At 37.1% G+C, this 12,918-nt stretch overlaps 1 protein-coding gene across 1 annotated transcript in view; it reads left to right on the top strand.

Annotated features, from left to right (window-relative positions):
• Positions 1-12,918, top strand: part of Tpte2 (transmembrane phosphoinositide 3-phosphatase and tensin homolog 2) — a 137,004-nt gene that overhangs the window by 34,577 nt on the left and 89,509 nt on the right. The window contains exons 9-12 of the mRNA XM_013011816.1: positions 966-1,022; positions 2,348-2,398; positions 4,832-4,888; positions 5,893-5,943. Coding sequence (XP_012867270.1) covers positions 966-1,022; positions 2,348-2,398; positions 4,832-4,888; positions 5,893-5,943 — 216 coding nt within the window. The remainder of the gene's footprint in view (positions 1-965; positions 1,023-2,347; positions 2,399-4,831; positions 4,889-5,892; positions 5,944-12,918) is intronic.

Genomic DNA, 12,918 nt, shown 5'->3' with positions numbered 1-12,918 from the left:
GAGGAGGCTGCAATGCTTGGTAAGAAATGTACGCATTATCCTGCCCATGTAATTGTAACCCCTCTGTACAGTATGTTCACAAATAAAATAAAATTAAATTTTTAAAAAAAGTGGTCATTTATCTTATATCTGTAATATTCCTCTCCTTTCCAAGTTAGGTGAAGGAATGAGAATCCAGTCAGAAGACAAACTCTTTGCTATTTTAGTGAGCTCAGAAGACAACCCTTAGAAAGCTATCAGCCTTTGTATAAGATTCTATTGGAATGAGTAGTATATGTTTTGATTGACTGTAGCAAGATTATTATGAGCAAAGTACCTTCCAAATGACAAAGATTAATGTGTGTGTGTGTGTGTGTGTGTGTGTGTGTGTGTGTGGTTGTGTGAGTCTGTCTTTTTGGCTAAAACTCAGAGCCTTGTGCTTATTTTGCTTTCTTGCTTGTGGTTGATAGAACTCTTGAACTACTCTTTGAGTCCAGCATTTCCTGGTTAATTGGAAATGGAATCTCAGGTGTTTTCAAATTACTATCCTCAGTCTCATCCTCTGAGTAGACAGGATTATAGATGTAAGACAGTCGCATGCCCATCCATCCCAGATTATGATGAAAGCACATTGAATAAGCAAGTAGAGACAAAAGTGTGAGTCTAAATTGAGTACTTAACTAGCAGGAACAAGGTTCCCAGATTATCCTGTACCCAAACAGTGAGATCATTGAGTAAGCTAGTACATACAAAAGCATGACTCCACATTGAGCACTTAGTGCAAGTATGGTGATCTGTGTACACACCTCAGTGTTGGAGAGATGTCATGGTATGGGCAGAAGATCAGGTGATGTAGCTCAAATAACTGAGCACCTGCTTAATCTGCACAGACCTTGCTGTAAATAGTTAGCACTTTGGTTAAAAAAAGTATGGTTTCTATTACATAGAGCAACTTAATTTTCTGTTTGTTATTCATTTGTTCACAGTGACACAGATTCCATACCAGATGTTGTCATCAATTCTGGTAACAACGTAACTACTGGGTGAGTTATTTTCTTTTGTCTTCTGCATGGTAAGCTATTTTTTTGGAATATAATGACAATCAACAGAATACATGATGACCTATCAAAAAGTATCTGTAATAATATTCAGTTTTGAAACTAAATAGAAAATGCTAGAGCAGGTCAAAAGTGACTTGGTCATGGTCTGCTGTGAATTCAAAGACTGGCAGGCACAATCCTTAGTCAGAGTATCAACATGCATGTATGCGGCTCATAAAGAGCCCAGGGATGTAAGAATTCCTCTCAGAAACACGGAGGCAGTCCCAGTGTTCTATAAATCTCAGTAGATAGGAGAATCATCTACCTTAGACCAATTCTTCATACTCAGGAACTCAGTTTACCCTGAAAGGCCCACCATCACATTGGATGGGAGTCCTGCTTCTAGCCTGCTGTTCTTTGTTCCTATCTGGCAGGCATGAAAGACTGGCATGATTACTTTATTTCTTTTTTTGTCTGTTAATGATTTTTTTAATTTGAAAATACCATACAGAGGGGTTACAATTACATGGGCAAGATAATGGGTACATTTCTTATCAAGCATTGTAGCCTCCTCCTTTGTTCCCCCTTCCTATCCTTCCCATCCTCCCCACTCCCCCTACCTCACCCATCCTCCCCGCCCCCCAGTGACTACATTTCTTATCAAGCATTGTTGCCTCCTCCTTTGTTTCCCCTTTCAATCCCTTCCCATACCCCCCCACACACATGATTATTAAGGAGGGAATAGAGAAGGCTTAGGAAGCAGAATATTAGATGGAAAATTAGATTGTGAGGGTTGTGTTATTGTGAAATAAGCTGAATTTAAAATTAGTTCAACAACAATAGGACATTAAACTTTTGTTATGTTTATAAGAATAGAATTATCCTTTATTTCAGTGTGCCAGTCATTGGGCTTGAGATTAGGGTCTGAGCCATGTTCCTGAGTGTGTTTTGCTCAAGTCTAGCACTCTAGTCCCCAACCCACAACTCCACTTCCAGTGTGTTTGAGTATCATGGACTTTCTGTCCAGTATGGTTAAAATAGGATCCTCAGATCTCAATCTTTTGAGAGGGTAGGATTATACAAATACTTGACCTAGTAAGGAACTATTCTCAAATCTTTCCTAAAACCTTTGTTTAGCAGGCCTAAACATGTGATTTCCCCTCACACCCTCATTTTGAGGGAAAGACAAATACTTCTTTCTATATAACTAATATGTAAAACTTTCAAGTTCTACCAATTTATTAGTTTTAAGTAAATTGTAGCTAAGTTGGATGAAAATGTAAATGTATTTGCCTGATATTTGACTCTGTATAATTTAATTCTTTTAGCATGGAAGCGAATAAAGCAGGAGATCTTATACTTCAAGATGTTAGTGAAAGGTGAGATGCATTCCTATATGTATATATACATGTACATAAAGATACACAGGTATTAAGCCAGAATTTCTGGGAGATGTATTAAAAGATTGGGTATTACAGCATTGTTTGTAATGTTCCCAGTTTTCCAAGTTAGGTGAATGAATGAGAAGCCAATCAGAAGACAGCCTTAGTGCTATTTTAGTGAGAAGTGAGTAAAACTCCTAGCAAGCTATCTGGTAGCCTGTGTCTGAGTCCTTATTTGAACGGACAGTACATGTGTTTTATTACTTTACTAACAAATTATTACAAACAAAATAGCTCATACACTTACAACTTATTCCACAGTCCTGGGGGATAGAATTCTTATGTCAAAGTGCCATTGGTGTTGGCTCTTTTCTTGCCTGTAAAAAATAATCTCTTCATACCCCTTTTTCCTATTTTACTGTTTGTTCACAATTGTATAGCATGGGGACTCATCCTCTAATTCACTGCATCATCGTCTTCATCATCATCATCATCATCACCATTATCATCATCATCATCATCATCATCATCATCATCATCACTATTACTCTCATTATTATTATTGTTGTTGTTTTTTCTAATCTTTTGGTTGAATACAGAGCTGGGGTACAGTCCTTAAGTTTACTGTTATTATTTTGTTCAATCTTCAGGCTTGAACTCATAGCCAGGGTGCAGACCTTGAGTGTATTTTGCTCAAGGCTAGTGCCCTATCCCTTGAGACACAGGTCTACTTCTGTTGTTTTCTGAGTTGTTTATAGCAGATAAAAGTCTTAGGAGCTGGCTGCTAGTGGCTCATGCCTGTAATCCTAGCCACTCAGGAGGCTGAGCTCTGAGTACCATGGTTTTAAGCCAGCCCAGGCAGAAAAGTAAATGAGACTCTTATTTCTAATAAACTATTAAGAAAAAGCCGGAAGTGGCTTTGTGGCTCAAAAGGTAGAGGTCTAACCAGGAGCAAAAGAAGCTCAGGGATAGTGTCCAGGCCCTGAGTTGTAACCCTAGGACCGGCATGTATATGTGCATTTGTATGCATGTGTGTTTGCAGGATTGTGGAGACACACACACACACACACACACACACACACACACACACACACACATGCAAACACACACAGAGTCTCCGGTACTTGCCTCACTGGGCTGACTTCAAGCTGAGACCCTTGTTTCTCAACCTCCTGACCAGCTATGATTATATGTGTGAGCTACATGTACTTGGCCTAGGAAAGAAATAGTCTTAAATCTGCCGTGAAGCATTTCTTATGCAGGTATGTACATTTACTTTGCCTGACACACCTTGTTTGTCAAGATAACTGGAAATACTCTTTATTACTAGGTATATAAAACTTGCCATTTCTACCAGTTTATTAACTTTAGGAGAATTGTAGCTAATGAGTGAAGAAGTAAGGGTAGGAATTTACCCCATATTTGACTTTGCATAATATAATTGTTTAATGTGGATATAAAGGAACCAATAGAATTCACACTGGAAGGTCAGATGCATGCATATATATACTTGTGTGTATATATATAATGCATGCATACATACATACATACTTGAATACAAAGATACAGAGATATAAAGCCAAAATTTCTGGGAACTATATCAAAAAGGTGGTTAGAGTATCTTATATCTGTAATATTCCTCTCCTTTCCAAGTTAGGTGAAGGAATGAGAATCCAGTCAGAAGACAAACTCCTTGCTATTTTAGTGAGCAAAGCAGAAAACCCTGAGAAAGCTATCAGCCTTTGTATGAGATCCTGTTGGAATGAGTAGTTTACGTATTGATAGACTCTAGTAAGATTATCATGAGCAAAGTACTTTCCAAATGACAAAGACTAATGTGTGTCTGCATGGGTGTGTGTGGTTGTGTGTGTGTGTCTGTCTGTTATGGCTAAACTGTCTGTTATGGTGGAACTCTTGAACTACTCTTTGAGTCCAGTATTTTGCTGGTTAACTGGAGATGGATTCTCATAGGCATTCTCACGCTAGGTGGTTTCAAATTACTATCCTCAGTCTCAGCCTCTTAGTAGATAATATTATAAATGTGAGACAGTAGCTTGCCCATTCATCCCAGATTATTATGAAAGCACAATAAGCAAGTAGACACAAAAGAATGAGTCTAAACTGAGCACTTAACTGGCAGGAACAGGGTTCCCAGATTATACTGAACCCAAACAGGGAGATCATTGAGTAAGCCAGTACAGACAAAAGCATGACTCTACATTGAGCAAGTACAGTGATCTAAGTTCAAACCTCAGTATTTGAGAGATGTCATGGTATGGGCAGAAGATCTGGTGATGTAGCTCAAGTAACTGAGCACCTGCTTAGTCTGCACAGACCTTGGTGTCAATAGTCAGCACTTTGATTAACAAAAGTGTGTTTTCTTATACATAGTGCAACTTAATTTTCTGTTTGTTTTTCATTTGTTCACAGTGACACAGATTCCATACCAGATGTTGTCATCCATTCTGGTAACAACTTGACTACTGAGTGAGTTATTTTCTTTTGTCTTCTGCATGGTAAACTATTTTTTTGGAGTATGATGACAATCGACAGAATACATCATGACCTATCAAAAAGTGTCTGTAATAATATTCAGTTTTGAAACTAAATAGAAAATGATAGAGCAGGTCAAAAGTGACTTGGTCATGGTCTGCTGTGAATTCAAAGATTTGAAGTCACAATTCTTAGTCAGAGTATCAACATGCATGTATGCGACTCATAAAGAGCCCAGGGATGTAAGAATTCCTCTCAGAAACACGGAGGCAGTCCCAGTGTTCTGTAGATCTCAGTAGGTAGGAGAATCATCTACCCTAGACCAATTCTTCATTCTCCAAAAGTCTATTACCCTGAAAGGCCCACCATCACATTGGATGGGAGTCCTGCTTCTAGCCTGCTGTTCGTTGTTCCTATCTGACAGGCATGAAAGACTGACATGATTGCTTTATGAAGGAGGGAATAGAGAAGAAAAAGGAAGCAGAAAATTAGATGGAAAATTAGATTGAGGGTTGAGTTATTGTAAATTAAGCTGGATTTAAAATAGTTCAACAACAATTGGACATTAAACTTTTGTTATGTTTATAAGAATAGAATTATTCTTTATTTCAATGTGCCAGTCATTGGGCTTAAGATTCGGGTCTGAGCCATGTTCCTGAGTGTGTTTTGTTCAAGTCTAGCACTCTAGTCCCTGATCCACAATTCCATTTCCAGTGTGTTTGGTAGCTAGTGAGAGAGATGAGTCTCATGGACTTTTCTGTCCAGTATGGCTACAAACCATGATCCTCAAATCTTTCCTGAAACCTCTGTTTAGCAGGTCTAAACATGTGATTTCCCCTCACACCCTCATTTTCAGGGAAAGACAAATATTCCTTTTTATATAACTAAAAATGTAAAATTTTCGAGTTCTACCACTTTATTAGTAAATTGTGGCTAATTTGAATTAAAATGTAAATATATTTGCCTGATATTTGACTGTGTATAATTTAATCCTTTAGCCTGGAGGAGAATAAATCAGGAGGTGTTATACTTGAAGATGCCAGTATAAGGTGAGGTTCATTTATATGTACACACACACACACACACACACACACACACATATATATATATATGTACATAAAAATATACAGGTATTAAGCCAGAATTTCTGAGAGATGTATCAAAAGATTGGGCATTACAGCTTCGTCCATAATATTCCCAGTTTTCCAAATTAGGTGAGTGAATGAGAAACCAGTCAGAAGACAGCCTCAGTGCTATTTTAGTGAGCAGTGAGTAAAACTCCTAGCAAGCTATCAGATAGCCTGTGTATGAGACCCTATTTGAATGGACAGTATATATGTTTTATGACTTTACTAACAAATTATCACAAAGAAAATAGCTTATGCACTCACAAGTTATTCCACAGTCCTAGGGGATTGAAGTCTCATGTCAAAATGCTTTTGTTATGGCTCTTTTTCTGGCCTGTAAAAAATAACCTTTTCGAACCACTTTTTCCTATTTTGCGGTTTATCCACAATTTTATAACATGGGGACTCATCCTCTAATTCTCTGCATTATTGTCCTTTTCATCATCATCATCATCATCATTATTACTATCATTATTTTTTTATTAATTTGTTCCATTCTTTGTGCAGGAACTCAGAGCCGGGGTGCAGATCTGAGCTTACAGTTATGTTGATGATGATGATGATGATGATGATGATTTTGTTTCAGTCTTTGGGCTTGAACTCAGAGCCAGGGTGCAGACTTTGAGAGTATTTTGCTAAGGCTAGTGCCCTACCCCTTGAGACACAGGTCCACTTCTGTTGTTTTCTGAATACTTTATAGCAGATAAATGTCTTAGGAGCTGGCTGCTAGTAGCTTATGCCTGTAATCCTAGCTACTCAGGAGGCTGAGCTCTGAGGATCATGGTTTTCAGCCAGCCCAGTCAGAAAAGTACATGAGACTCTTATTTCCAATAAACTTTTCAGAACAAGCCAGAAGTGGCTTTGTAACTCAAGAGGTAGAGGTGTAGCCTGGAGCAAAAGAAGCTCAGGGACAATGTCCAGGTCCTTGATTCTAACTCCAGGACCAGTGTGTGTATGCATTTATGTGTGTGTATATGTTGGTGTATATTTTTTGTGTGCGCACACACATATATACACTAACACACAGGCATGGACACGCACATACACGTACACACAAACAGACACACAGAGTCTCAAGGACTTTCCTCTCTGGACTGACTGCAAACTGAGACCCTCATTTCTCAGCCTCCTGGTCAGCTATGATTATATGTGTGAGCTATGTGCACCTGGCCTAAGAAAGAAATAGTCTTAAATCTGCCATGAAGCATTTCTTTTACAGGTGTGTACATTTACTTTGCCCTAGACACCTTGTTTCTCAAGATAACTGGGAATACCCCTTTTCTTATTACTAGGTATATAAAACTTTCAAGTTCTACCAATTTGTTAATTTTAGGAGAACCATAGCTAACTTGAGTGAAGAAGTAAGGGTATGAATTTACCTCATATTTGATTTGCATAATGTATGTGATTAATGTGGATATAAATGAACCAATAGAATTCACACTGGAATATGTCATCAAAAGATCAGATGCATGCATTCATATATATATGTTTTTGTGTTTATATATGTATATTAATACATATGTGAATACAAATATAAATATGTATTAAACAAGAATTTCTGCGAAGTATATAAAAAATGTGGGCAGTCTATCTTATATCTGTAATATTCCTCTTTTTCAAGTTAGGTGAAGGAATGAGAACCCAGTCAGAAGACAAACTCCTTGCTTTTTTAGTGAGCTCATAAGAAAACCCTTAGAAAACTATCAGCCTTTGTATGAGATCCTATTGGGATGAGTAGTATATGTTTTGATTGACTGTAGTAAGATTATTATAAGCAAAGTACCTTCCAAATGGCAATGATTAGCATTTGTCTGTGTGTGTGTGTATGTCTGTGTGTGTTTGAATATTGTGTTTGTATGTTGTTTTGGTCATGGATAAATTTGGAGACATGTATCTATTCTGCTGTATTTTGGGGGACATTTCTATGGATGGAACTCTCTGGTCCTGGGCACTGTCCCCAAGCTTCTTTTGCTCAAGGCTAGCAGTCTACCTCTTGATCCACAGTACCAACTCCAATGTTTTCTATTTATGTGGTACTAAGCAATGTACCCAGGGATTCATGCATGCTAGGCAAGCATTCTACCAAGTCCCTCTTCTGCTTTTTTGTTCATGGTTGCTGTGTTAACTCTTTTTTCTTCTTTTTTTAATATATATTTATTATAAAAAATACTGTACAGAGGGTTTACAGTTACATGAGTAAGATGATAAGTATATTTCCTATGGAGCCTTGTTTAGCTCCTGCTTTGTTTTTTCCCTACCATCGCTTTCCTGGCCACTACCCCAACTCTTCCCTCTCCCCACCCCCTCAGAAATTGTAAAGTTCGTTTTCAAGATAGAGTCTTGTACATCTCATTGTTTGAATGGGTCAACCTGAATCCTTATTTAAGCATTTTCTTATTTCCCTTTTCCTCTCCAAATTATAAAATTGCATATGCAAGATGTAGGGCACCAGAATCAAATACAGTGAAAACAGGGGTTATACTGGGGAAAGAACATACAAAAGAAATTTAAAAATCACATAGTATATTTAAAGTATATTAAAAAATAATATCAAAAAAGAATAAAACCACTTGTATTACTATTTTGGTATTCATTTCACTTAACATCATCTTATATGGTCATATGTACATAGCTTTTGAACTTTTGTTCTTGTCTTAAACATATACTAGTTATTACAAATAAGGGAAATCATGGGACCTATGTATCTTTGGTCCTGACTTACTTCACTTAATAGAACTTTTTGCAAGTCTTTCCATTTCCTAACAAATGGGGTGTGATAAACATAGTTGTGCTGGTCGCCTTACTATAGCTTTGTTTGTTATTATTTGGGTAAATGCCCAAAAGTGGGATTCCTGGGTCATAGGGGAGCTCTATGTGGAGTCTTTTGAGGAACCTCTATACTGCTTTCAAAAGTGGTTGAACAAGTTTACACTCCCACCAACAATGCAGTAGGGTTCGCTTTTGACCACATCCCCTCTAGCATATGTTGTTATTGGATTTCTTTGTTATAGCCATTCTAACTTGGGTGAGATGGAATCTCAATGTTATTTTGATTTTCACTTCTTTTATGGGTACAGAAGTTAAGCATTTCTTCTTGTGTCTATTGGCCATTCTTATTTCCTCTTCTGAGAAGTTTCTCTTTAAGTCTTTACCCCACTTATTTATTGGGCAGTTGTTTCTTTGAGGATTTGTTGTTGGAGGATTTAATTTTTTGAGTTCTAAGTATATTTTAGATATGAAACCCTTGTCTGTTGTATGGCTAGTGAAGATCTTCTCCCAATCCGGGATTTCTATGATTTTGCTAGATATATCCTATGCCTGCATATGTTCATTAAAGAAATGTGTCTATAGTTCTCTTTCTTTGATGAGTCTCTGCCTGGTAGGAAGAGGTTTAGAATGGCTTCATAGAGTTTGATAGTGAACTTTCACTTTCAATTTCATTGAAGAGTTGGAGGAGTATTGGTGTGAGTTCCATTTTGAAGGCCTTGTAGAATTCAACTGTAAATCCATCCAGTCCTGGGCTTTTCTTGGGTGGGAGGTGTCTTATTGCTGTTTCTATTTCAATTCTGGATATGGGTCTGTTAAATTTATTTAAATTATCTTGGTTTCATTTCAGCATGTTGATATTTGCTAGAAAATTATCCATTTCTTCCACAGTCTCAAACTTACTAGCATAAAGGTTTGAGAAGTATTCCCTTATAATGTTCTGAATTTTGGTTGTTTCTGTGGTGATGCTTCGATTCTCATGTCTGAGTTTGTTTATTTGGATGTGTTCTATTCTTTTGCTGATAAGATTTGCTAAGGGTTTGTAAATTTTGTTAATGTTTTTGAAGAACTCTTTGTTTTGTTGATTCTTTCTATGGTCATTTTGTATTCTAATTCATTTAATTCTAATTTAATTTTAATTATTTGTTTCCATCTACTGGATTATAGTTTAGCTTGCTTCTCTTTTTCAAGGAACTTCCGGTGTCTCCCTAGGGGAGATTCATATTCAATAAAGTGATCAATTCCAGAAGTCAGAAAATCCACCCAAGACACTTTTTGTTTCTTTTTGTACTTACATATTGGGGCACTGATTATTCAATCTATAGGCTTATACATACCAAGCATCTCAATGAGTCTATTACTTATTTTTGCAAACAAAGAAGCTGGACACTAGTGTCTCACACCTGTAATTTTAACTAATCAAGGGACTGAGATCTGATGATTGTGATTGAAACACAGCCTAGAAAGGAAAGTCTATGAGATTGTTACATCTCTAGTTAGCTTCCAAAAGCCAAATGTGTCACTCAAGTGGTAGAGCATCAGTCTTGAGTGAAAAGACTGAGAGTGCTCACCATATAAACACAAAAAGAAAGAAGTGACAGAACAAAGGAAAGAAGGAAGAAAAGAAAGATCAAAGGAAGTAAATATACCTCACTAGCAATGACAAACACAGTTAAAATGGAAGAATGGAAAAGATTTTCTAAGAAATGGAAATTTAGCAAATGTAAATAATATATTTACATGATTCCAGCAACCCATGAAACTTTTTCCAAAGTAAATAATATTCTAGGGCATAAATGCAGTATTATTTTCTTTTTACTTCTTTTCATTTCTTCTCTCTCTCTCTCTCTCACTCTCTCTCTCCCCATTACTCTATAGTAATTATGCAGTATTATTTTCTTTTTACTTCTTTTCGTTTCTTCTCTCTCTCTCTCTCTCTCCCCATTACTCTATAGTAATTATACAAATGTAGTCTTAACAAATATAAGAACATATTATACTCCTGAATTTTATCATACCACCATGAAATTAAACTAGATATAGGCATCAAAATTAACTGCAGAAAATGTTGAGCTACATAGTGATAGAACAAAATGGTTTAGACTGATTTGGGGTTATTGAAGAAATAAGAGAGGAATATATATATATATATATATATATATATATTGGATTGACTTGAAATCAATTCAGTTATAAAATACTGTTACACATTGGTTAGGTTCAGTAATAAAGATCAGAACTCAAGTCATTCACCTTGCTGACATGTTTGAATTTGTATTTTAAATTGAATTTTTAAAGATCAGAAGACCTCAAGGTAAGAGCAGACACCCTGAAAAAAATACAGGAAGGATTAGGAGAAACTTTAGGGGTCCTTGGTACAGGCTTACATTTTCTTAATAAAGCCCCAGAAACACAATAAATTGAAGAATGGATGGACAAATGGGATTGCATTAAACTGCAGCACTTCTGCATGTCAAATGACATAGCTAGCAAGATCAATAGAAAGCCTACAATAGATCTTCAATAGAAGATCTTCACTAGCCACACTACAGACAAGGGCCTTATATCTAATATAGTTAGAACTCAGTATTTTAAATCCCCCAAGACAAATGCTCAAAGAAACAACTGCCCCATTAATAAGTGTGCTAAAGACTTAAAGAGAGACTTCTCTGAAGAGGAAATAAGAATGACCAATAGACACATGGAGAAATGCTCATTTCTGGCCATAAATGAAATGCAAATCAAGACAACATCGAGATTCCACCTCACCCCAGTTAGAATGGCTATAATCAAGAAATCCAATAACAACAGGTGCTGAAGGGGATGTGGCCAAAAAAAAAGGAATGCTACTACACTGTTGGTGGGAGTATAAACTTGTTCAGTCACTCTAAAAAGCAGTATGGAGGTTCCAGAAAAGACTAAACAAAAAAAAGACTAGGGCTGGGATGGTGGCTCAGTGGTAGAGCGCTTTGCCTTGTATGCCTGAGGCCTGGGTTCGATTCCTCAGCACCACATAAGCAGAAAGAAAAAAGCCGGAAGTGGAGCTGTGGCTCAAGTGGTAGAGCACTAGCCTTGAGCTGAAGAGCTGAGGGACAGCGCCCAGGCCCAGAGTTCAGGCCCCACGACCGGACCAAAAAAAATAAAAAATAAATAAAGAGCCAAGGGATGTAAGAAACACGGAGGCAGTCCCAGTGTTCTGTAGATCTCAGTAGGTAGGAGAATCATCTACCCTAGACCAATTCTTCATTCTCCAAAAGTCAATTACCCTGAAAGGCCCACCATCACATTGGATGGGAGTCCTGCTTCTAGCCTGCTGTTCTTTGTTCCTATCTGACAGGCATGAAAGACTGACATGATTACTTTATGAAGGAGGGAATAGAGAAGAAAAAGGAAGCAGAAAATTAGATTAGATTGAGGGTTGAGTTATTGTGAATTAAGCTGGATTTAAAATAGTTCAACAACAATTGGACATTAAACTTTTGTTATGTTTATAAGAATAGAATTATTCTTTATTTCAATGTGCCAGTCATTAGGCTTGAGATTCGGGTCTGAGCCATGTTCCTGAGTGTGTTTTGTTCAAGTCTAGCACTCTAGTCCCTGATCCACAATTCCATTTCCAGTGTGTTTGGTAGCTAGTGAGAGAGATGAGTCTCATGGACTTTTCTGTCCAGTATGGCTACAAACCATGATCCTCAGATCCAAATCTCTTGAGAGGCTAGGATTTTATCTCTGAGCACAGACACTTGGCCTAGTAAGGAACTATTCTCAAATCTTTCCTGAAACCTCTGTTTAGCAGGTCTAAACATGTGATTTCCCCTCACCCCCTCATTTTGAGGGAAAGACAAATACTCCTTTTTATATAACTAAAAATGTAAAACTTTCAAGTTCTACCACTTTATTAGTAAATTGTGGCTAATTTGGATGAAAATGTAAATATATTTGCCTGATATTGGACTGTATATAATTTAATTCTTTAGCCTGGAGGATAAAGCAGTAGGTGTTATACTTGAAGATGCCAATAAAAGGTGAGGTTCGTTCCTATATGTATATATACATAAAGATACACAGGTATTAAGCCAGAATTTCTGGGAGATGTATCAAAAGATTGGGCATTACGGCTTTGTCTGT

The sequence above is a fragment of the Dipodomys ordii genome, unplaced genomic scaffold, assembly GCF_000151885.1.
Source record: "Dipodomys ordii isolate 6190 unplaced genomic scaffold, Dord_2.0 Scaffold1, whole genome shotgun sequence".
NCBI lineage: Eukaryota > Metazoa > Chordata > Mammalia > Rodentia > Heteromyidae > Dipodomys > Dipodomys ordii.
This window is presented reverse-complemented; position numbering and strand designations above follow the sequence as displayed.